The sequence below is a fragment of the Malus sylvestris genome, chromosome 16 (assembly GCF_916048215.2).
Source record: "Malus sylvestris chromosome 16, drMalSylv7.2, whole genome shotgun sequence".
Taxonomy (NCBI): Eukaryota; Viridiplantae; Streptophyta; class Magnoliopsida; order Rosales; family Rosaceae; genus Malus; species Malus sylvestris.
In genome coordinates, this window is record NC_062275.1 from 7,821,349 (window position 1) to 7,847,221 (window position 25,873).

The 25,873-nt window shown below is 45.4% G+C and overlaps 1 protein-coding gene and 1 pseudogene across 2 annotated transcripts; both read right to left on the reverse strand.

The window, feature by feature from the left end:
* Window positions 1–64: 64 nt before the first annotated feature.
* On the reverse strand, window positions 65–2,421 carry LOC126608267 (geraniol 8-hydroxylase-like; annotated as a pseudogene).
* A 3,816-nt stretch (window positions 2,422–6,237) lies between these two features.
* Window positions 6,238–24,714, reverse strand: LOC126608266 (geraniol 8-hydroxylase-like). 2 transcript variants are annotated; one of them, XM_050276128.1, is made up of 3 exons: window positions 21,756–23,684; window positions 8,179–8,249; window positions 6,238–7,083 (listed from the first exon to the last, which is right to left on the reverse strand). In XM_050276128.1, exons 1-3 carry the CDS (start codon window positions 22,678–22,680, stop codon window positions 6,478–6,480), a joined length of 1,602 nt encoding a protein of 533 aa, XP_050132085.1. In that variant the 5' UTR covers window positions 22,681–23,684; the 3' UTR covers window positions 6,238–6,477. The 2 variants fall into 2 exon arrangements, with proteins under 2 accessions (XP_050132085.1, XP_050132086.1); XM_050276129.1 differs by lacking the exons at window positions 8,179–8,249; window positions 21,756–23,684 and adding an exon at window positions 23,746–24,714.
* Window positions 24,715–25,873: the final 1,159 nt, after the last annotated feature.

A 25,873-nucleotide genomic window follows, 5' to 3' on the forward strand; every position in this document is an offset into this window, starting at 1 on the left:
CTTCATGTAGATAGTATCGTTTGTTAAGAAAAAAAAATGAACACATGTTAGAAACAAATGACACTAGAAGAACAGGATGCCTCAATTTTCTCACGTTACAATCCAATGTCGTTATTAGGACATTACCACTGGGGCAGGCCTTAGGTGAGCACCCGTCCTAGTGTGCAATGGAGGTCACTAACCTAGGCCATGAGCCTTCTTGATCGTTCATTCAGCCCATCAAGGTAATTATTTGTAGGATCCCACACGTTTCAATTATATAAACACCCCCCCCCCCCAAAAAAAAAAAAAAAACAAACAAACAAACCCACTCTTCCTCGATGTGAGACTTATATCTATAAGTTTCAACAATACTAATCACTTAGTTGGGAACAGCTCTTAGAGGCTGAGCCATCTGCAAGGTCAGCCCAAACTTTTCCTCCATGTTCATGGTCTCTGGTACAACTTCATCTTCAAGCTTCCAATCAAATAAGTTAATAAGTGACCCCAACATCAGGTGTAACATCCGCATTGCCAACGGCAGCCCGGGACATATTCTCCTCCCGCCACCAAAAGGAATAAGCTCGAGGTTCCGGCCTAAAACATCAATTTCCGACCCCAAGAACCTCTCCGGCTCAAATGATTTGGGATTGTCCCAAATGCTGGGGTCTCTGCCTATGGCCCATGCATTGACAAACACTTGTGCACCCTTTGGTACAATGTACCCGCAGATCTCTACGTCTTCTTCGGCCTTCCGAGGAAGTAGTAACGGCACTGGTGGGTGCAACCGAAAGGTTTCTTTGATTATTGCTTGCAAGTAAGGGAGTCCAGCAATGCCTGATTCTTCCACAAGTTTTCCTTTGCCAATGACTTGATCCAGCTCTTCTTGAGCTTTCAATAGTTTTTTTGGGTTGCGTAGTAGCTCAGCCATTGCCCATTCCAGTGTAGATGAAGTTGTATCTGTGCCCGCAGCAAATATAACCTATATTTTCACAAGTTATAGCTACACATCATTGTAATGAACAACCAAAAACAAATGGTTACTAGCGTAATTTACATGCCACTAGTCATAATGAACTCTCCTTCACAACGTCAATAACCATTTGGTCTAGTGACACTCGTTAGTCAGTGAGGGTTGGCTTGGAACACTTGGTAGTGCGTGCTAGCTAGCTATTTTGTGAGATTAGATGGTTCTGAGTTCAAATTTCATGAACGAAAATATTGTTGTGATGTTGAATAAATGAAAGAAACTACACTAGTAGAAAACATTTTACGGTAAATAATATAGAGCAGCTAGGGAGGGGGACTAACCAGAAACAGGTGTTCCATTTTGTTCTTGTCCATTTCCTCACAATTCACTTCACTGATGCTTAAAAGGGCATCCAACATGTCATCCCTTGTGATATAATCATGAGCTTTCCTCGATTCCAACCTTTGTGCAATGATTTGGTCGAAGAGTTGTTCCATCTTGAGGAAGTGATTAGTCATCCGCCGCTGAATGCCTTGGGGGTCAAGTTTTCCAAGCACAGGAAAGTAGTCCCCCAAATTTGGCTTCCCGGCCTCCTCCATCAAACCCCACACAGTCTCCTTAAACTCTTTAGTTGTCTCACTCTTCGGATCTGCTAAATCCATAGAGAACATCGTACGCGATAACAAATTCAGTGTCGTACTAAAAGCAGCCCTGCCAATCTCTATTGCATTGCCCTTTACCTTACTTGCATTGACATCAGCTATGAGCTCCTGGACTTTTTTGTGCCGGATGGCTTTGCTTGCGTCGAGAACTTTTACTGCGAACAATTGGGAGTTGAATATTTTTCGGAGGCTTCTCCATTTGGCTGAAGCCGGTATCCAGGGCAAGCTGTGCTCTCCCATGTCGCAGGCTCGGACTGCACTGGGGACCGTTCGATTGCATAAGAATTGGTCGTGCGTTCGTAGAACTTCTTTCGCCGCGGTTGATGAAGAAACGACCACGGTTGTTACTTGGCCGAGTTGCAAAGTGATTACGGGGCCATAGATTTGGGAGAGCTTAGTGAGAGAGAGATGGGGTTTGTTTCCAAGCTCTAAGAGATTTCCAATGATGGGAAATGGCTTCGGCCCCGGTGGAAGAACAGGCCTTGTGGAATTGGGATTGGATTTGCTTCTTTTAGCTAATGAATTGAAAGCTTGGATTGTGATCCAGAAGAAAGAGAGAAGACATAGTCCCATACAATAGAAATCCATCTCTCTCTCTCTGTGTGGGTGTTTGCGTAAAGTGCAAGGATGGGACTAATATAGTCCGGTTGGAGTGGTGCTATACATGTCAATGACATTATCGGTTACGTAGACACATTTTAGGAATAGGATAATGAATATGAGGACACATTTTATTTTGAGTTTTTCTATTAGATTTTGATGCATAGTATGTATAAGAGTTTAGACAGTTCATTAAAAAAATAAAGAAAATATATTAACGCTCTATTATTTCAGTATATGTTATACATCGAAATATAGTACAACATGCGTTTATTTTCTTGTGAAATAGAAGATATGGATAGGTGCCAACTGGCTGATCCAAAAGACAAGGGTGATCAATTTGCATATATTATTGAACAAGTGGATTCTGTATCTTTGTACTTGCGTTCTACCATGTTCGAAATGTGATAGTGTTTGCACTTGATGGCCCTTGAGGAGTACAGACAATTATTTGTCACACGGACGGTGGAGTATTGTCCGACATCGTGTAAAACTTTGACCTTTCCTTCAGATACTAAACTTAATTTGACTTTTCTTTTAGATATTTTTTTAAAAAGCAACTTAATTTGATTTTGACTTTTCGAAAGTTATCAGAAGATGTTGTTTTCGAAAGTTATTAGATGATGTTGATTATAGATTTTGGTTTCGAATTTACCTTTGAGGTACGAAATATATGTCTTATGAATATGATTAATTTAAGTGGTTAACTTCCGCATATTCTTGTTAATTTTTGTTTATTCAAGACGGTTAAAAGATTCTGATAACTTTCGAAAACATCTCAGACTCTTCCGTTAATGGAGACACATCTTCTGTTTCATTTCCACCATCCTCCTTTATAGTCCAACTCTCCTCTAAAGGAACCACCTTGACACCCTTCAACTTGCAAGAGCCAATACTACCCATATATTTTGAATTAGTAGACTCAGACTCAAAATGCAAGCCTCCAATAGTTGAGGTCCAAAAACTCTGGGGACATCTGGAACATAAATTCCATTCTGTTCACACTAATTAGCAATGAGACATTTTACAGAATAATTGGGGGTTAAACAATAATGAGACATCTTCTGTTGAGTCTTTGGGCAGGTATTGTGCCCATCACCGAACCATTTCTCAATGCAAATCCTTTCATATGTCTTACCAGAAGCGATGATGACCGGATCATACATAAGTTGCTATTAACTACATTGCAAAAGATGGAGAATTGGTAAAAGGAAGATGAAGATGATAGAGAGAAAAACCAAAAAGATTGTATTGATTAAAAATGGAGAAAATGTATACAAAAGAACTTAAGGAAATGATAGCTACACAATCCCTTGTATAGCTATATAACCTAATTACAATAATACCCTTCTAACTTTACTAACCAATATTATCCTTATGACAACTTACCAACACATTTCAACTAACTATATTCTTCATTACTAAGTAACCATGTCATCACTAATGACTATGGTTAACACTCCCCCCTCAAACTGAACTTAGTGTAGCCAAGTGAAGGTTGAATGAGCTAGAACGCTGAAACTGATCTGGAACTGCAAGACCAAGATGTTTGCAATGCTTCAAGAACACTGCAGACAACCCCAAACAAATGAATACCATCAGGTGCCAATTACTGCCTTTCCCCTCAGGCCATGTTGTGGTGGAAGATTATGAGCCTTGAGCATCGCAAGAAGCTTAAAACAAATCCTCATCCAATCCCTTGCTGGAACAAACTCAGCACCGCGATCAGCAATACGACCAACAAGGTCAATCCAGTTCTCCTGGACTGTCTCGTGCCTATTCTTCAAAATTTGAGTCAACCTGGGAAGCAAATCCTTTATAGGAGGAGTCAGCTTTGTCATACCAATAACATTCACAATTGCCTTCAGCACTCCCAGAATTGATCCCAAAACTTCTGGATACTCTTCTCCCAAATACTCATACAAGACAACACCAAGATGACCCATTAGTTGCTCCTCTTGGCACTGCTTCATGACAACATCAATTCTTGAAATAAGATCTGCAGCTTGCTGTCTGACCTTTGCACTCTTGTTACTCAAACGCCACTTAATGGTACCACAAATAGGGAGATGTGCTACGTGGTCTTGGTCTGAACATACCCAACTTTTCGACTGTGAACTGAGAAGCCATAGTTAACACTGCCGACTGTGAACTGAAGCCATAGTTGACACTGCCAAGAAATTAAATCTACCAAGGAGAATGACACTCCAAGAAACTAAATCTACCAAGAAGAATGACACTCCAAGAAACGAAATCTACGAAGGAGAATGACACTCCAAGATCTTCCGAACACCAAAATTAACCAAGGAGAATGACACTCCTAAAATCTTCCGAACACCAAAATTAACCAAGGAGAATGACACTCCATATCAACTGAACGACTCCACATATCAACAATTTGCATAGGCAAGAAACACATATGGCTTTGTATCTCAAAAATATTCCAAACACTTCAACACTTTTCAACAACTAAAGAGACTGGAAATGACCTGATTTCACGATTGTCTGCTATGGTTGCTGAAAGGTTGGGCAGCGATGAGTGCACACCACAATCGACAACATCTGGGCTATTCATGTGTGCTGTTAACCTTGCATCGAGCGAGGGCATATTGGTTCATGGAGACTGAGTTAACCAGCAAAGAGGAAAGAATCTCCAGCACCGACAAACACCACCATCTCGAACAACTTCGATTTGAAAAAAAAAATCCAATCCTAACAAAGAAAAAAAATCGAATCTTTCACAAGCAACAACAACTGATCTTTTCTTGTCCGTAATTTCTTGGCAACCATACAGATGAACAAAGATTCCAAATGATAGGAAAGAGAATGTTTGACTGAGAAACCAAACGCAGATCCGATTATGACAGTAATAAGCAACACCGACGACGCCCGTATTTGCACCCAGAACACCTCCTGGTCGTCCATTAGGGTGAATAACACGAAGATCAAAGAGGAAGAAGCTCCAATCGAGTGAAAAAAACACCAAAATTCCAAAACTTGGCATCGACCCAGACCAAATTTCGAACGCGATACTCTTCACATGAAACTTTTGAGTTGGGTAATTCAACAAACACCTGGACTGCACCCATGTCTGACCTTTCTTCCATACCAAAGAACAGAGGGAGAATCAAAAACTGAAGAACTTCCAAGATTTGCAATCTTGAACAATCAAACACCACCAAAGAATTCAGAAAGTGATCTGAGAAGACCACCAAATTTCCCGGAAAATGTTTGCACTTCGATTGGTTCTCCGCTTGCGGCTCTCTTGCGGCGTTTAAGACCAAAACCCATCTCAGAAGCTCGTTGTACAAATTGAACAGAGCCTGCAGAAACCCTGTTTCCCAGAAATCCAAACAACCCACTTCCATTCTTCAAGATTTCAGCTTTGTTGTCTTCAATGGCAACTTCTAATGACCACACTCGGTGGAATCCAAGAATCCCGCGGCACCCAGAACAGCGCCCAAGTTGAAGACCTCGCTCGCTTCGCCGTCCAAGAACACAACAACGAGGAGAATGCCCACCGAAAAACTTATCGAAATATCTAATGAAAATTTGAAGGAAAGCTAAACTGGGAAAAAAAAATGAAAACAACTGAGAAGCGGAACCACCAGAATTCATGGCGTGAGCCTGGTAGCTCTGATAGCATATTAACTACATTGTAAAAGATGGAGAATTGGTAAAAGGAAGATGAAGATGATAGAGAGAAAAACCAGAAAGATTGTATTGATTAAAAATGGAGAAAATGTATACAAAAGAACTTAAGGAAATGATAGCTACACAATCCCTTATATAGCTATATAACCTAATTACAATAATACCCTTCTAACTATACTAACCAATATTATCCTTATGAGAACTTACCAACACATTTCAACTAACTATATTCTTCATTACTAAGTAACCATGTCATCACTAATGACTATGGTTAATAGTTGCAACGATATCGGACACCTCAATTCTTCAGGTGGAAGAGGCATCTGACCTGATTTCCGATTGTTTGGCTTGGAACTAAAAGAACTTTTGAAGTTACAAGAACTAAAATTTGACATTTGTCAATCAAATGCCTGAAATTTGAATATAATAACTTTGAATCTAATATGAGGATGTAGTTGGCAGATTTTTATAATTCAAGGACTAATTTTTTGAAATAGTTTAGGCACTTAACTTTCATTGACGTGATAAATTAGGGACGAAATTTGCAGTTCGCCCCAAAACTTATATGGTAGAAACATGAAAGTAGATATCAAGCTGGGTTCTTCTATATTTCTATAACATAGGAACAACTCTGAGATGTTGAGCTTTTTGTAAAGTGAGGCCAAACTTCTGATCCATGTTCATGGTCTTTGGTGTAACTCCATCTTCAAGCTTCCATTTATCGAAGCAGTTAATAAGCGAACCCAACATCAAGTTCACCATTCTCATTGCCAATGGCCAGCCAGGACACATTCTCCTCCCACCACCAAAAGGAATAAGCTCAAAGTTCTGGCCGGTTACATCAATTTCCGATCCTAGAAACCTCTCTGGCACGAACGAGTCCGGGTTGTCCCAAATTCCAGGATCTCTTCCTATGGCCCATGCATTGACAAACACTTGTGCACCCTTTGGTATAACGTACCCGCCGATTTCAACGTCTGTTTCGGCTTTTCGGGGAAGTAGTAAAGGCGCTGCTGGGTACAGACGGAATGTCTCTTTTATTATTGCTTGTAAGTAAGGAAGTCGAGCAACGTCAGATTCCTCAACCAGTTTTCCTTTTCCGATGATCTGCTTCAGCTCCGCTTGAGCTTTTGACAGTTTTTCCGGGTTGCGGAGTAGCTCAGCCATTGCCCATTCCAGTGTGGATGATGTTGTATCTGTTCCGGCAGCAAATAATTCCTGTAATGAACGATTAAAGAGAAGTGGAACGTCATTTGTCCCACATACATATTGAAGAAGCACTACAAGAAAAACGAGTATGTGACAAGTTACAAGCCTAAAGATCACTTAATTTGTATGTAACAAAATCAAAATCATGACATTGTACACAGTATGATCAGCACATAGAGATATTCACAAGATCTCCATCAGGGTGGATCCATTAAGGGGCAGAGGGGGTTAGACCCTCTTAACTATGACAAATCGCTGTCGAAGTCCTAAGTGTTACCGCTTTAAAGCTTAGAGTTGCCATTAAGACATTGTCCTCCAACTGCTTGATGAAATGCTCGATGAACTTTGGGTAGGACATGTTGTGTTCAACTCTTTTGTTGCTGATTTGCAGCTTTGCACGCAAGAAAACCAAGTCATTTTATATATATATTTTTTTAATAATGAGATTTGGCCACTGAAAAAGAAAAACTTAAGCTTTTGTCTAGGCATATATAAAACTCAAATCTTTAAAATTCTAGATCTTTAAAATTAAATTATTTTTTTGCATTAATGATAAAGTTATAATACAACATTGACTATTATTTATGTGTTGGTTAACGCGTTTATTTCCTATTGGTAGCATATCATACCGTTTGCAAATTTAATTTAAAAAGTTGGTCTATCTAATACACTAGTGTTGACGACAGACAAGTTAAAAAAATTTAAAAAAAACTACTTATATCAGCTCACCTGTATCTTTCTTGATGAAATTCGTGTGTCTATTAGAGAAAGGTTAATGTTAGGAATACCAATTTTTTAAACTAAATTTTATAAATCATATAATGTGGTTATTGAGGATTGGACTATTATTTATGTGTTGGTTAACGCGTTTATTTCCTATTGGTAGCATATCATACCGTTTGCAAATTTAATTTAAAAAGTTGGTCTATCTAATACACTAGATGACCAATTTCAGACTATGCAAAACCCTAATAATTACCTAGTAACAACTCGCGAGTAATTATCAATTACCTCTAAGCAATTTTGAGCATAAACATATTATCAAATTCAAAGAATCAGTTCATCAAGATCCAGAACAATGAAGGTAGAGAGTAGACAACTAACCAGGAGCAGATGTTGAATTTCATCGATGTCCATATCCTCATTTTTCTCCTCACTAATGTTTATTAGGGTATCTAACTGTTGACCCTAGAAACTACAAAGCCTACGTGGCGCGCAGGCCGAGTATATTCTAAGCTAACTACGTCCTTCGGTGATTGCGGGGCGTGCCAACTCGTCGGCCGAGGCTCGGCCGAGGAGTAAATTTGATGATGCTGTGTTAAGTCGCGCTACTGACTTCTGCGTCTTGCGATTGCGGCCGAGAAAGGAACACGTCTCGGCCTCTTGGGTTCTCGAGCCTGAAGACAAGGCTGCTATTTCTTACAAAGTTCACGAACCGAATTCAGCTTGCAATGTGCCGAATGTAATAACTGTGACACCTCACCTCGCCGAGAAGGCTAATGAGATGACCTCGACCACCAAGGATTCGAAAACCCTTCTCGACCGAGACTTGGATAGGTAACCGACCGTTCTCGCCGCAGTGCTGTTGATGCCAACGGAAGATACTGCGAGACCGACCGACTCTACAGTGACAGAGCTATCTATGCCGACTTAAGATACCACCGGTTGCTTCCACAGTGCTGTTGATGCCAACGGAAGATGTGTCAGCGAAAAAGGAAAAGAAAAAGATCTCAAGTTGTGAGAGTTTGCGCAGGGCAATTTTGTATTGATTTTTGTGGGCCTTTTCCATTGCTGAATGTCTTGTATTTATAGTAGCAGAACACCGAGCCCGAGTTCCAATCCTATTCGAACTAGGTTTCCCTCTCCGGATTAACATTACCTCGATCAGTCCTATCTCTGCTAGGACTACGAATCTAGTCCTTAACTGAGCCGGATTCGCCTTCTAGTTTTACTGATCTCGTCGAGGGTCCCTATTGTATTAGGACTCGACTTGCACTCTGATTTAACCGACCTAGGCTTAGAAGCCCATGAGCTGAACGCCCCATGACCCTCTCGCCGTACGTCTTCCCGGGCCGAAAGTGATTCCTCTCTCGGCCCAAACTGTTATTTTGGGCCCAAACATTGCCCCCTCGCTTCTGAGGTCCTCGGCCTGAAACCTTCGGCCGAGTTTCGGCCTTGAAGAAGCGAATCTACCACTCAGGATCCCAATACCCGAGTTCCAAGGCGCATTTATTGAACACGATCGCACGATCTTGATCCTGCTAAACCACTCGCCACGTGGCATCCTCCAACATGGCCAATCCCCGATAATGACGTCTGAAGCGTGCGCCTGCCCGAACCGTCTTGCCATTATGACCACTATCTCAATCCGCGAGCCATTACATCAGTCCGTGAGCCCACCTGTCATCGTGCAGGCGTCGAACCGTCTTTCGTCATTAACTTCGCCGTCACACGCGATCGTGCGCCCCCAAAACCTAAAACCGTCGGTCTTCTCAACCGCATTTCCCAAATGTTCATCATGATCAACGATTCCTCCGGTCGATTTTGCCCTTTGTTTTGAATTTCGAACGATTGTTCTTCCCCCCCATAACTCTATAAATACCGAAATTCCCTCATTTGTACTTTTACGCTCTCAAACTTCCTGAAATCCTCTGCCATTGATTTCTAGTGCATTTCTCCTATTCCAAGTCTTCGTCTTTAAATCCCCAACCCAGACAACCCTTTTACTCCGTGCCTCTTTCTCACAATGGCGTCCTTCATCTCCAAGCTTTCCAGGGAATGTGACCAACACCAGAAGATTGTTGATCGGAGCTCGATCAAGACCATCCGGTTTGAAAACGACATGAGCACCCAGTACCAAATCCTGGGTCCTCTATTCAAGGCTACAATACCGCCGACTATCATCGGCCTTCTCCAGGAGCACTGCCTAACACCCTTGCTTCAAGGGTTTGAATGGTCGCGATGGGATGCGGCTAAACCCCAGGGCTCCTGGCCCTCGACGACCACATCCTGGGCAGCCTGGGTCGTTCGAATGGAACGACTCTTCGGCGAGCAATGGAAGGCCCTTGGCCTCTACGACGCCATTCTCCTTTCGTCTATGGAAATCGTCCCCGACAAGGAGCTTCTCCAAGCCGCTCTGTGCTTCTGGTGCTCGGCCACCAACACGATGGTCCTTCCTCTGGGTCTCATTGGTCCCACCGTCCTGGATATCACTGTCATTCTGGGGACTTCGGCTACCGGGATCCCTGTCGACGCGACCCTCTCTGGGCATCCGTCGAATATCGACCTGAAAACGCTCTTCGACCGTCGGGCCTTCGAGACCTTGAACCGTGACGGTCATATCCCGTCGAAGGAAGATATTCAGAAGCTCCACAAGAACTTCTGCAATTACAACACCCTCTATCTTCACTTCGCCGGCCGAGGAGAAGAGGACCTGCGAAAGGGAGAGCATGAAGCCTTCCTCTTCTACTGGTACAACAAATACGTTTGTTGTACCAAGTCAAACAAGTGTTTGGTCGAGAACATGCCGGTAGCCGAAGCCCTGGCTAGTGGTCACGTCTTGGCACTGAGTTCCAATATTCTCGCCCAACTTTTCCGCTGCCTGGCCGAGGCGACCCTCCACAAGGTCGACCCACACCAGAATGGTCCTTTCTGGGTCTTCCAACTCTGGTTGCAGGTATACTTCGCCTCCCTTCGGCCGGCCATAGCTGAATTCTCACCAACAGAGGCGCTTGGACCTCAACTGGCCTCTCGACCGACACCTCCCCATCAAGCCGAAGAGGTATTTCGGTACCTCTTCGCTCTCGACGACTTCTCCAATGACGAGTTCCTAATATGTCGTCGTCGAGACTATCCTTCCTCCATCAGGCTGCCTACCTCCCCATGGAGCGCGGAGGAGGACGCCGATCTTCGTCAGACCTGGGGGTCGTTTGTGCTTGCTCGCGACCTCCCTCTCGGCTGTGATGGGAAACGGTCAGGTTGGGAAGTATATCATCCGAACTTCCTTGCCCGACAGCTCGGCTACCTTCAGGGCTGCCCTATCCCCCTTCTCTCCTCCCGAACGGTCCTAAGCCGTGGACGCGAACCTCGTTCCTCTGAGAAGGAGTGTAGAACCACCGTGAGGGAATTCCAAGAGCACTGCCAAAAATTCCGGCTTCGACCAGCCACCCCAGAAACTCATTGCACCGACACCTTCGGTGAGTGGTGGGAAAATTACACCCAAGAGTTCTTTAGTGCGCCGGTCGAAGATGTGGTGAGCAGACTCTTCGGCGACCGACCTAAGAAGGCCTCGGCCCCTCATACTCAAGGTACCTGTTCCATTTTCCTCCTTTCCATCAACCTTGCATATTGATTTGCCTCACTGAATTGTCTTTATCTTTTTTAGGTAGTCGGCCTTTGAGAAAGACGGAGGTAGTTGCCGCTGCTACGGCCGGGAAAAAATCGGTCGTGGCCCAAAAGGACAAACCCGCTGGTAGGGCCGTGCTGATCAAACGGCCTCGCCAAGAGGCCGGGCCGGCTATCGAGCCTTCCCCGCCTGCCAAGCGGGTCAAACAACTGGCGAAGAAAGGTGCACGGGAGATCCACGTTATCTCCAGCCACACGACGACTCCCAGTGCTTCCCCTTCTCCCGCCGCCGGCCATTCTGGGGTCAAGAAATAGCCGGCTTCGGCTATAGAGACGGCCCCAGCACGGCCTGCCTCTGTGGCCGGCGAATCAGTTGTACCTCCCTCTGTCGAGAAGGCACCTGTCTCACAACAGGCGGTTCCTACGACCGAGGGAACCTCTCCCAAGAATCCAAAGCCCACGGTCTTCGTGTTGGAAGAGAGTGAGGGGAGCGACGAGGTCCCGCTGGCGCGTCGTCCTCATACTCGTCAACAACCTCCTCCAGTATCCGAGATGGCGGTTCAAACCGGCCCCTCCTCGGCTAATCGTGGCAAGCGCACGGTCGAGGAACCGACCCCGGTGGCCGAACCTCTCGTTCCTTCTCAGGACCAGGACGTCCCTGCCTCCACTGAAGCAGCTGCGCCAGTCGGCCCATCGGCAGCCGACCGTGGCAAACGGCTGCTCGAGGAACCCGAGGCCACGGCGGAATCGCCGGTCCATCCTCAAGACCAAGGCTTCCACATTCCTCCACAGGAGGTTACCTCGGCTTTTGTAAGTACCTTCAATTTTCCTCCTGATTGCTTTTCTGCTTTAGAATTCTAAACAAGGAAAAACTAAATGTCAGGTGCCTGTACATTCTTTTCACCGTCAATTCTATGCGCCGAATGGCGTTATCTATATTTCCTGGCCGCCTCAGTGGCCATCAAACGTAGATAACCTCCATCGGCCGCGTGAAGTGAGAAGCAATCTGAGACACTGGGCTCGGCCATTGAGTTCTTTAGGTTCGAGCAACGACCCTGGGGACATGGCCGAGGTCTCCTCTCGGCAGGTTAAAAACGACACCTTCTTGCTATTCTTGTCATGACTTCCTTTAAGCTTAACCTTGTCTATTCGTGCAGGCTTCATGGGAGGTTGAATTCAAAGCTCTCATCTCCAGCATGACTGCAGAGTCCGGCCCTTCGGCCGCTCCGACTGAGGTTGCCGATCCAAGCGCCCTAGCCCAGTTACGAGAAGTCCTGTCACTCTCACCATCGCAAGTACTTGAGCGCAAAGGTCTTGATCTGCTCGGCGTGTGTCTGAACGACCTTGGAGCCGACGGTCGCCTAAGCGGAGATGCCATTGTTCGGGCATCGTCTACCTTGGAGCGCGTTCGGGAGACATTTAGCATCTTCCAGACTGCTCTGAAGGCCGAACAGGACCTGCAAGCCGCCACGGCCGTTCAAGACACCCTCCGTCCGAAGATTGACGATCTACGGGCAAAAGGAGAAGCGTTAGCCGAGCTCGACCGTCAGATGGCCGAACTAGCAAAACGCCGGTCGGTCATTGCTTCTGAGCTTGCGAGGGACTTCGAGTCAGGCGGGAAGGATCGCCTAACTGAGTATGCGGCGGCCAAAAAACGGGTCGAGCGCCTGAGGCTAGACAAAAAGAATCGGCAAGTCGAACTCATCATGGCCGACGTGCGGTGGTTGGAGTTGAAAGCTCTGCTCAGCACTCTTCTTCCCTCGTCTCCTTGAATGTATTCGACCTACTCATTTTTGTAATACCTATCAATTTTAATGGAATGATTTTTTCTACAACAAATTTTTTATTCACGCATTTCCCATGTGACCGGATAGTATTTCTTCAAGAACTTCCCATTAATCGGTAATTTGTGAACTACTCCAGTCCGGTCTTTAAGATGATTCGCCCATTTGCCGTATACCTTATGCACAATGAACGGCCCTTCCCAATTCGGCGACCATTTGCCGAACCTAGGATCTTTTATTCCTACGGGCAACACCGTTTGCCACACCAATTCACCCTCGCCGAACGTTTTCTGTCGTACCTTTTGATTATAGGCTCGCTCGGCAATCTGTTTCTGTGCCACCAGTAAGTTATAAGCGTCAAGTCGCGCCTCTTCCAAATCTTCTAGTTCCTGTCTCATGGACTGATTATATTCGGCGCTAAACAAACTACTTTGTTCAATTAATCGCAACGAATTTATGCTCAACTCGACTGGTAGCACCGCATCGTGTCCATAAGTCAATGCGTATGGGGTTGTTGCAGTCGCCGATCGGGGCGACGTTCGGTATGCCCATAACGCCTCGTTCAACTTCAAATGCCACATGCCAGGCCTTTCTTTTATTATTTTTTCGAGGATGCCAATCAACACTTTATTACTTGCCTCGACCTGCCCATTCGCCTGTGGATAATACGGTGTGGACTGTTCCAGCCGAATTTTCAAATTGGCCGTGTATTCCTTAAACCTTTCGGCTGTGAAGATTGTTCCATTGTCGGTTATGATCGTTTCTGGCACACCGAACCGGGTCACAATGTGTTCCTCCACGAAATCGCAAACTTCTTTAGATGTTAACTCGGCATATGATTTTGCTTCGACCCACTTAGTAAAGTAATCAGTTGCGACTATTATCCATGCATGCTTAGCAGCTCCAGAAGTCGGCGTGATTTTGCCGATTACGTCCATGGCCCATCCTCTAAACGGCCACGGCTTAATGACCGAATGTAGCGATTCGGCCGGGACCCTTTGTATAGGCCCATGGATTTGGCACTGCACGCATCCTCGTGCAAACTCGATACAATCTTTCAGTATTCTCGGCCAAAAATAACCGTGTCGTCGGAGTAGCCATCGCATTTTCCGTCCAGACTGGTGAGCTCCGCATACCCCTTCATGAACCTCTGCGATCGCTCGAGCACTCTCTTGGGGGCCGAGGCATAGCAATAACAAACCATCTTCGCCCTTTCGGTACAACTCGTTCTGGTACGTGACATAGTTCGTGGCATGAGCCCGTGTCCTGCGACTATGTTTTCCGTTAGGATTGTCAAGGTACTGCATAATGGGCTTTCTCCAATCATCTGGTACTGCCTCGGCCGCGCAAATTTCTATAGAGTCCTGCCGATCTAACAACGAAGGCAAAGACATGACCCTGGTGCGTATCACATTGTCTCGACGGAGGATTTGCTGATCAACCAAGGCCGGGTATAATTGTTGTAATATTGGTATCTCCCGGCCTAGCTTGCCCCCCAGGAGTTGTGCACCGGAGGCGATTTGAGCCAACTCGTCTGCGTCGGTATTATGAACCCGAGAAACATGCTCGAATGTAATACCGTCAAAGGACTCGGCCAAATAGCTGGCGACCATGTGGTAAGGCGCCAGAGTACAACTCATGCAGCGAAAAGACCCATTAATTTGGTTAATCACTAGTTCAGAATCCCCGAGGACGAGGACACGAGTGGCATGTAGGTCAAGAAGGAGGCCTAGACCAATGACCAGAGCCTCGTATTCGGCCTGATTATTGGTGCAGTCGAAATCCAATTTGAGCGAAAAATACCAACGATCGTTGTGAGGAGATTGAATGACGATGCCTGCGCCGGCCGAGGACGAAGTACTGGAACCATCGAAATACATCGTCCAATAGTTGTCGCGGGTCACCACCATGCCAATCTCGACATCAGCACCCCCGAAATCGTAAGGCGAAGGGTGCTGGACAAGGAAATCGGCCAACGCCTGTCCTTTCACAGCTTTTTGCGGCACGTACTGCAAACTAAACTCGGACAACGCCATCGTCCATTTCCCAATTCGGCCCTTCACAATTGGCCGGGTAAGCATGTACCGGATAACGTCGGTCTGGGCAATGACTTGGGTGACCGACGGGAGCATGTAATGCCGAAGCTTGGATGCAGCGAAGAACACGGCGAGACAGAGCTTCTCAACGGCGGAATAATTGATCTCCGGAGGACTCAGATTACGGCTGAGGTAGAAGATAGCCTGTTCCCGTCCGGCATCGTTGTCTTGCGCGAGGAGGCAACCGATGGACTCGTCGGCCGCCGAAATGTACAGCTTGAGAGGCTTACCGCGCTGAGGAGGGACCAGGACAGGTGGGTTTGTAAGGGAAACCTTGATCTGCGTGAACGCCGCCTGGTGCTCCTCATTCCACATGAACTTATCTGAGTCCTTGAGCTTCAAAAGTGTGGAAAATGCTTTCATTTTACCTGCCGAATTAGCAATAAATCGGCGTAAAAAATTGATCTGGCCGAGTAAGGACTGTAATTGTTTCTTCGTTGTTGGGGGTGGGGCGGTGATGATTGCGCGTGCCTTATTCTCATCGACTTCAATCCCACGATGATGTACGAGGAAACCAAGAAAATTCCCGGCCGATACACCGAAGGCACACTTGGCAAGATTCATCTTGAGGTTGTGCTGACGCATACGGAGGAAAGCCTGTCGGAGATCGTCCAGATGTGTCTGTCGGCGTTTAGATTTGACGACAACATCGTCGATATAAACTTCGACGATGGTGCCAATTAAATCATGGAAGATGGTGTTCATCGCCTGTTGGTACGTGGCGTCGGCATTCTTGAGGCCGAATGGCATGACAACCCATTCGTAAGTGTCGAGTGCCCCCGGGCAACGGAAAGCAGTTTTGTGCACATCGGCTTCGGCAATAAATATCTGGTTGTATCCGGCATGTCCATCCATAAAGGATAAGATCGCATGATTCGCCGCGGCATCGATTAACAGATCTGAAATCGGCATTGTATACTCATCTTTGGGCGTTGCCAGATTCAGATTTCGAAAATCGATGCAGATGCGCAGTGCACCACTTTTCTTTAATACAGGAACAATATTCGCCAACCATTCGACATATCGAGCTGTCCGAATGAACCCGGCTTTCAAAAGCCGAACTAGTTCGTCCTTGACACTGAGTTGTACTTCAGTCGAGAATCGACGAGGTGGCTGACGAAAAGGCTTGAATCCGGGCTTAATACGTAATTCATGCTCGACTAAAGCACGATCTAAGCCGGGCATTTCATGATAACTCCAAGCAAAACAATCTTTGAATTCCGTAAGCAAGGCCCGCAACTCGTCCTTCATTTGTTGAGGAAGTAACGCACTAATAAACAAAAGTCGTGGGTCATCGGCCGTCCCAACATTAATCTCTTCCAACGGGTCCTTAACAAAGGGCCGATGATCTTCGAGCTCGGCCGGGGCGGCTCGAATTTTATCAAAAGATAATACAGGCCCATTATCTCCCTCAGCAAGGAACTCGACGAGGTTGACGCCCGAATTTGGTTGTTTAGATATCGTATACCAATGGGCCAGCAGTCGTTCCATAGTAGATGAAACCGCGGCCCTACGTGCTTCCCGATCGGCGTCAAACATCGGTTTCGGGGAGAAAGTTAGCTAATCCGAGTCTCGCCGAATCCTGCTGGACAGTCTCGGCGCCAACCTCGATAGCTTTCTGAACGGAAATCCGAGTCGACCGTCCCTCTTCATTGAAGCCTTGCAACGTAATATAGCCGACGTGATCGTCATAATACCGTGCTTGAATCATGTTGGCTTCGAAGGGCTGGCTATCGGCCGGATGAACAGTGACCGATTTGCCGTCCCAAAATACAAGCACTTGGTACAATGAGGAAGGAATACAGCTGGTTTGATGAATCCAATCTCGGCCGAGCAGTGCATTATACTCGGTTTTGGAATCAACCACGAAAAAGGCGGTCATATGGGTGCGACCGGCAATATTCACAGTTAACGGAAGCACACATTTGGTGTGGGACTTGTCGCCGACAAAACTGCTCATTGTGATCCCTGACGTAATAAGTTCGTCATTTGAACGGCGTAAGGCCTTCATGATGTTCAGGGGCATGATATTGACAGTAGCTCCACAATCGACAAAAACTTTAGAAACCGGATATCCCTCGATGTGTGCCGTTACATACAATGGCTTTAAATGGTGAAGCTTGGCAGATGATAAACGAGGGAATAATTCGGCCAAAGCAGCCTTTAGACTATCATCTTTTGTTGGCTCGCCTTCAGCAATTGATACAAAATCCACATGGCCGGGTTCCTCAGCAACCACATCTCCATCGAGGAAATTTGGTTGAGCCGTGCTTGATTGAAAATCAGCAGGTAACACATGAACCATACTGATTTCCATATTATCCAAGACTGACGGGCCCAACTGGTCAAGACCTTCCTCGTTCGGTTGGTCAGCGACTACGTATTCAGTTATCGTCAGAGTCGGACAATGAGATTCTTCCGTCCCTTCTTCAATAATGTCACTCGGCGGAGCCGCTTCGGCCACTTGTTGGTTCTGCGTGACCGCCTCAGGTAAGGTCGAGATTGACGATGAACTTGGGGTCAAAACCTGAACCTGCTCCTGGTAGTGTAGCCGAGCATCCCTAGTGTCAAGATAAGCATCCAGACGGGCAATACGTGCGATTTCATCGGTCGTAAGGCCGAAGAGAGAAACCGCCGAAAATACTTCAAAGTGATACCGTAAATACTGAAGGTCCTCCAGCGAGAAAGGAAGGTCGGCTGCATTGATATCGATGTACGGGTCGACTTCAAACCCAAAAACACGAGCTTCTCGTATGTGCTGGAACCTTGCTTTCAATCCGGGGTCTGAGGTCTTCTGGATGATCCGCTCGGCATCCGGACAAGTCAGGATCAGATCAATGGTGTCCTGGCATGCCTTCGGCAAACCATACAGATCGTTGGCCGAATGACTCTTATGAAATTCTCGCATATACTCTAAAGACTCCCCAAGGAACGGGGGATGCAAATTCCGTCTAATTTTGACCAAAGGCTCTTGTATAACTAGCGGGGATAATTTGCTTTCGGCCTCTTGCCTGAAATGTTCAAGGCGTGCCTTCATTTCCCCTGGTCGAATAAGAAGTTTGATCCGTTTATCAGCTTCTTCAAACATGGTCTCGACGTCTTGATCGACCAGCCGTTTCCCCTGAGCCAACTCTGTCATAATTGCTGGAGGTGGTCGCTCCTCATCATTGGCAACTGTATCCTTCGGCCGCCACTTAGGGGCCGAAGTTTCTTGGGCTGCTTGTCAGCGAGCCATGCAATCTATCCGTTGATGCCGGCGTTTCTGAGATTTGGACAACGCGGTATAGACGCCCTTCGAAGAATGGTATGTATACCAACGTTGATCTCTAGGCTCAGGAGGCTTGAAGGTCTTTTGACTCCGTGATTATCCTGAACTGCTAGAATTACGCTTATAGTAATCATCGTCATAAAATGAAGCATCAAAATCGAGGCGCCGCCTGACCGGGGGTGTCTCTTCCATCCGTACTTTAGGACCGAGCCTCCCAAAAACCCCATGATGTTGGTCTTCATTGGCTATCTTTTGCCGAGTTACGGCCACGGGTTGCGAAGAAGGTTTCTCTTCTGGTTCACTGTCGACCTTCGCTTTACATTTCCTGCACAGAACCGCCGTCCCACTATCTTCATCGACGCTACACTCCGTCATAGATTTGACAATAGCGGGCCCCGTTAAGGCCGCAGATGGTTTATTTGAACGCGAATCGGCCATGAACCGTGGCCGAACATTCTGATTCCGCGGGCGTTGTGTCTCAACCACTTCAGCCTTGCCTTTCCCTTTGTCCTTGGGTAGGTACGCGTCGACCATATTTACTGTTGCCGTGGGGAACGGATCAGTATCAACACTCATCCTCTTCTCGGGGAACTTCAGTTTGCCATTATCAATCCAGCTTTGGACGTTATCACGAAATACGACGCAATTGTTTGTCGTGTGTTTGCTCGAATTGTGGTATTTGCAATACACCTTTCCTTTAAGCTTTTCGGCCTTAGGAATGTTATGACCGGGCCGAAGCTTAATGATTCTTGCTGATAACAGTTGGTCAAAAATTGCGTCAGCCTTGGTAATATCAAAAGTATAAACCTTTGACGGTTTCGATGTTCCTTCAGTGGCCGAGCGACTTTTGGCTTCTCTAGAATCAACCTGAGTCAATGCCTTGCAAATGTATGGTTTATCTATTACTATCTCAGCCGCATCCACACTAACACATTCATCCTCGGTTGATGCATAATTGACAGTAGGGTTCTTGTAAATCGTTCCCCGAGTTGGAGTCTTCGAAGTCTTTTCCTCGCGGAGCAAATAATCGTACTGCTCGACATGCTGGGCCAATTCGTACATATCCCGAAAATTTGCCCCCAAGAATTTCTTTTTGTATTCGACGTCAAGACCATTCAAAGCAAGCCTGACAAATTCGACTTCGGGTAAGGGCACTCGGCACCAATTCCTAGCCGATTTAAACCTAGTCAGATAATCCATTGGTGACTCATCAGATGCTTGAGCCATCCGTGCTAATGAAGAAACTGACATCTCCATCCCCGGCCGATAAAACTGCTCGTGGAACTTCTCGACCAACTCCTCCCAGTTTTGGACGGAATTAGGCGGGAGATTGATGTACCAGGCAAATGCCGAGCCGGTCAATGAAAAATTGAACAGCCGTAACTTGTGGAAATCACTATTCACATCTCCACATTGCGCGGTGAAACGAGCCATGTGCTCCAACGAAGACAGGGACGATTCACCAGCAAAAAGACTAAAATCTGGGATCTTGAAGCCCTTCGGGTATCCAAACGTCTCCACGTAAGCTGGGTACGGATGAATAAACTTGGGAAACTTCGGCCCTTTCTTCATAGCCGAGTCGATCATCCGCTGAACTTCGGTCATATCAACAGATGCTGCTTCGACCCTTTGGTCGGTCCCGTCTGACCTACTGTTCGACCCTCCTCCCTTCTCCAAGTTAATTGTTTTGAGCGGGGCAGGAATAGGCTCGGCCGGTACAATCGGTACCGGGTTGTTTCCTGGTAAACAATGTTGGCGAAGCTCGAAATGCCTGCTACCACCAACTTGACTAACCAGCATTTCAAGCATCCTGGTTTGTCGATCATTGGAACTGAGTATCGCATCATGCAGCTTGTCAATGCCTCGACTAAACGTCTGCTCGACTGACCGAGACTGCTCGTCCAATCGCTTTCGAAGAAACGACCTTGTTGGTGGATCAGATCCTTCACCACCATCCTCGTCACACTCTTCCACTATCCCTTTAGTGAGAACACAGGTGTTCCTGTTGGGGATTTCTGGACCGCGGAGTTGACTGCCGAGATTAACTTCTCTCTCTCGGCGGGTCGCACTCGTGGACTCAGGTGTCACGGCGCTATAGGGATTCTGCGTCTGTGGCACACTTTGTCCCGTGCTTTGATTCGGCAAATCAGCTATCGACTTTCCCATAGTGGTTTTCTTTTTTACCGATCGTGTTTCAATTGGCATGAACTTCGTAGTTTAGCACTAGGTCCCACCGGGCGTGCCAAAATGTTGACCCTAGAAACTACAAAGCCTACGTGGCGCGCAGGCCGAGTATATTCTAAGCTAACTACGTCCTTCGGTGATTGCGGGGCGTGCCAACTCGTCGGCCGAGGCTCGGCCGAGGAGTAAATTTGATGATGCTGTGTTAAGTCGCGCTACTGACTTCTGCGTCTTGCGATTGCGGCCGAGAAAGGAACACGTCTCGGCCTCTTGGGTTCTCGAGCCTGAAGACAAGGCTGCTATTTCTTACAAAGTTCACGAACCGAATTCGGCTTGCAATGTGCCGAATGTAATAACTGTGACACCTCACCTCGCCGAGAAGGCTAATGAGATGACCTCGACCACCAAGGATTCGAAAACCCTTCTCGACCGAGACTTGGATAGGTAACCGACCGTTCTCACCGCAGTGTTGTTGATGCCAACGGAAGATACTGCGAGACCGACCGACTCTACGGTGACAGAGCTATCTATGCCGACTTAAGATACCACCGGTTGCTTCCACAGTGCTGTTGATGCCAATGGAAGATGTGTCAGCGAAAAAGGAAAAGAAAAAGATCTCAAGTTGTGAGAGTTTGCGCAGGGCAATTTTGTATTGATTTTTGTGGGCCTTTTCCATTGATGAATGTCTTGTATTTATAGTAGCAGAACACCGAGCCCGAGTTCCAATCCTATTCGAACTAGGTTTCCCTCTCCGGATTAACATTACCTCGATCAGTCCTATCTCTGCTAGGACTACGAATCTAGTCCTTAACTGAGCCGGATTCGCCTTCTAGTTTTACTGATCTCGTCGAGGGTCCCTATTGTATTAGGACTCGACTTGCACTCTGATTTAACCGACCTAGGCTTAGAAGCCCATGAGCTGAACGCCCCATGACCCTCTCGCCGTACGTCTTCCCGGGCCGAAAGTGATTCCTCTCTCGGCCCAAACTGTTATTTTGGGCCCAAACACTAACATATCATTAGTCATGATATAATCAAGCGCTTTTCTTGACTCGAACCGTTGCATCATCAAGCGGTCAAAGAGGTCAAGCATCTTTCGGATGTGACCAGTCAAACGGCGTCGAATTCCCAGGGGATCGATCTTTTTCAGCACAGGAAAATAGTCAGCCAAGTTAGGTTTCCCGGCCTCTTCAAAGATACCCCACACCAAGTCCTTGAATTCTCTCGCCATCGCACTGTGTGGGTCCGCTAAATCCACAGAGAAGACTGTACGCGACAGCAAATTGAGTGAAGTTTTGAAAGCAGCCTTTCCGATATCAACCACCTCACCGTTTACAGCGCTTTCATTGACGTAAGATATGAGCTCTTGCACTTTTAGGTGACGGTTGGCTTGGTTGGCATCGAGAATTTTGGTGGCGAACAATTGCGTGTTACATGTTTTGCGAAGGTTTCTCCAAGCAGGTGAAACCGGCATCCAAGCCATGCCGTACTTGGAATGTTGACAAGCTCGGATCGCATCTGGGACGGTTCGGTTGCAGAAGAGTTGGTCGTGCGTTCGTAGAACTTCTTTCGCCGCGGTTGATGAAGAAACGACCACGGTTGTTACTTGGCCGAGTTGCAAAGTGATTACGGGGCCATAGATTTGGGAGAGCTTAGTGAGAGAGAGATGGGGTTTGTTTCCAAGCTCTAAGAGATTTCCAATGATGGGAAATGGCTTCGGCCCCGGTGGAAGAACAGGCCTTGTGGAATTGGGATTGGATTTGCTTCTTTTAGCTAATGAATTGAAAGCTTGGATTGTGATCCAGAAGAAAGAGAGAAGACATAGTCCCATACAATAGAAATCCATCTCTCTCTGTGTGTGGGTGTTTGCGTAAAGTGCAAGGATGGGACTAATATAGTCCGGTTGGAGTGGTGCTATACATGTCAATGACATTATCGGTTACGTAGACACATTTTAGGAATAGGATAATGAATATGAGGACACATTTTATTTTGAGTTTTTCTATTAGATTTTGATGCATAGTATGTATAAGAGTTTAGACAGTTCATTAAAAAAATAAAGAAAATATATTAACGCTCTATTATTTTAGTATATGTCATACATCGAAGTATAGTATAACATGCGTTTGTTTTCTTGTGAAATAGAAGATATGGACAGGTGCCAACTGGCTGATCCAAAAGACAAGGGTGATCAATTTGCATATATTATTGAACAAGTGGATTCTGTATCTTTGTACTTGCGTTCTACCATGTTCGAAATGTGATAGTGTTTGCACTCGATGGCCCTTGAGGAGTACAGACAATTATTTGTCACACGGACGGTGGAGTATTGTCCGACATCGTGTAAAACTTTGACCTTTCCTTCAGATACTAAACTTAATTTGACTTTTCTTTTAGATATTTTTTTAAAAAGCAACTTAATTTGACTTTGACTTTTCGAAAGTTATCAGAAGATGTTGTTTTCGAAAGTTATTAGATGATGTTGATTATGGATTTTGGTTTCGAATTTACCTTTGAGGTACGAAATACATATGTCTTATGAATATGATTAATTTAAGTGGTTAACTTCCGTATATTCTTGTTAATTTTTGTTTATTCAAGACGGTTAAAAGATTCTGATAACTTTCGAAAACATCTCAGACTCTTCCTCTAATGGAGACACATCTTCTATTTCATTTCCACCATCCTCCTTTATAGTACGACTCTCCTCTAAAGGAACCACCTTGACACCCTTCAACTTGCAAGAGCCAATACTACCCATATATTTTGAATTAGTAGACTCAGACTCAAAATGCAAGCCTCCAATAGTTGAGGTCCAAAAACTCTGGGGACATCTGGAACATAAATTCCATTCTGTTCACCCTAATAATTACCTAGTAACAACTCGCGAGTAATTATCAATTACCTCTAAGCAATTTTGAGCATAAACATATTATCAAATTCAAAGAATCGGTTCATCAAGATCAAAAACAATGAAGGTAGAGAGTAGACAACTAACCAGGAGCAGATGTTGAATTTCATCGATGTCCATATCCTCATTTTTCTCCTCACTAATGTTTATCAGGGTATCTAACATATCATTAGTCATGATATAATCAAGCACTTTTCTTGACTCGAACCGTTGCATCATCAAGCGGTCAAAGAGGTCAAGCATCTTTCGGAAGTGACCAGTCAAACGGCGTCGAATTCCCAGGGGATCGATCTTTTTGAGCACAGGAAAATAGTCAGCCAAGTTAGGTTTCCCGGCCTCTTCAAAGATACCCCACACCAAGTCCTTGAACTCTCTCGCCATCGCACTGTGTGGGTCCGCTAAATCCACAGAGAAGACTGTACGCGACAGCAAATTGAGCGAAGTTTTGAAAGCAGCCCTTCCGATATCAACCACCTCACTGTTTACAGCGCTTTCATTGACGTCAGATATGAGCTCTTGCACTTTTAGGTGACGGTTGGCTTGGTTGGCATCGAGAATTTTGGTGGCGAACAATTGCGTGTTACATGTTTTGCGAAGGTTTCTCCAAGCAGGTGAAACCGGTATCCAAGCCATGCCGTACTTGGAATGTTGACAAGCTCGGAGCGCATCTGGGACGGTTCGGTTGCAGAAGAGTTGGTCGTGGGTTCGGAGGACTTCTTTGGCGAAGGTTGATGAAGAAATTACCACCGTCGTTATTTGGCCGAGTTGCAAGGCCATTATGGGGCCGTAGCGTTGTGAAAGCTTGGTGAGAGAGAGATGGGGTTTGTTGCCAAGCTCTAAGAGATTGCCAATGAAGGGAAGTCGGTTTGGTCCAGGTGGGAGCCTTGTGGTAACTGATGATCTTCTTCCAAGTGAATAATAGAGGGTATAAATTGAGATCCATGCAACCATTAGACCTAGTAGTATGCAACTCAAGATGTCCATCTCTGAGCTCTGTCTACTCGTTCTCCTAAACCTTTAACTCTGGTGCAATTGTTGAAAGAGATGATGAATGTTTGCGTATATATCCAAATTGGGAAGTGATACTGTGATGGGGCGCATGTGGACTTCATTATTCTGACCACTTTATGTATTTTTATTTATTTTTTATTTTTTAATTCGCCAGTAAAATTTTATTTACTATTTTTAATTTGTAATAAATTCATAAAAAAAAGCCTACTAACTTCTTTACATAGGTGAGGTTGTTTCTTTTGAATTTTATTTGAAAATTATTTTATTATTTTGCACTTATTTAATTAATTTTTTTTCTTTTTAAAAGTTATAAGAAGTGAGAAGCATTTTTTACCAGATGAAAGATTTATTAAAATTTACGTTCTCCTTTATATAGAGATAAATTCTGTGTCGTCTAGAAAACGAAGTCATTTAACAAAATAATGCATATAAACAAAATAGTTTAAATCCTTAATGTTCTCCAATAAATAATTGTAGACAAAAGATAAAGGACATGGAGATCATGTGGTACAATAGTCTAGAAACAGCAACTGCAGATAAGAGAGGTGAGGTCGGTGGTTGGTGGCTGACAAATTGATCAAAACTCAAAAAAGTTGCTCTAGCGGCTCACTGTTTTTAGGGTCGATTTGTGGGCTTTACCAAGCCCGTTGGACTACCCAGCCGACGTTTTTCAAGCCTTGAGCCTGCTGGTTATGGGCTATGTCAGCGCTCATGCGCACCAGAGAGGCCAATGACTTTTTCTTCCTTTTGCTTCAGCCGTTGGAAAATTCAATGGTATGATGCTCTGAGAGGTTAAGTCATCTGTAACGTGAGCCCAAACTTCTCCTCCATGTTCATAGTCTCTGGTATAACTTCATCTTCAAGCTTTCAATCAAATGAGTTGATAAGTGACCCCAACATCAAATTTAACATCCGCATTGCCAATGGCAAACCAGGATATATTCTCCTCCCGCCACCAAAAGGAATAAGCTTGAGGTTCTGGCCTAAAACATCAATTTTCGACTCCAAAAACCTCTCCGGCTCAAATGAGTTGAGGCTGTCCCAAATGCTAAGGTACTATGGCCCATGCATTGTCAAACATTTATATTAACGTTTTATTATTTCAATACATATTATACACCAAAGTACAATACAAGGTGCGTCTCTTTTCTTGTAATATGGAGATATGGACAGGTGCCAATTGACAGATCGAAGAAGCAAAAGT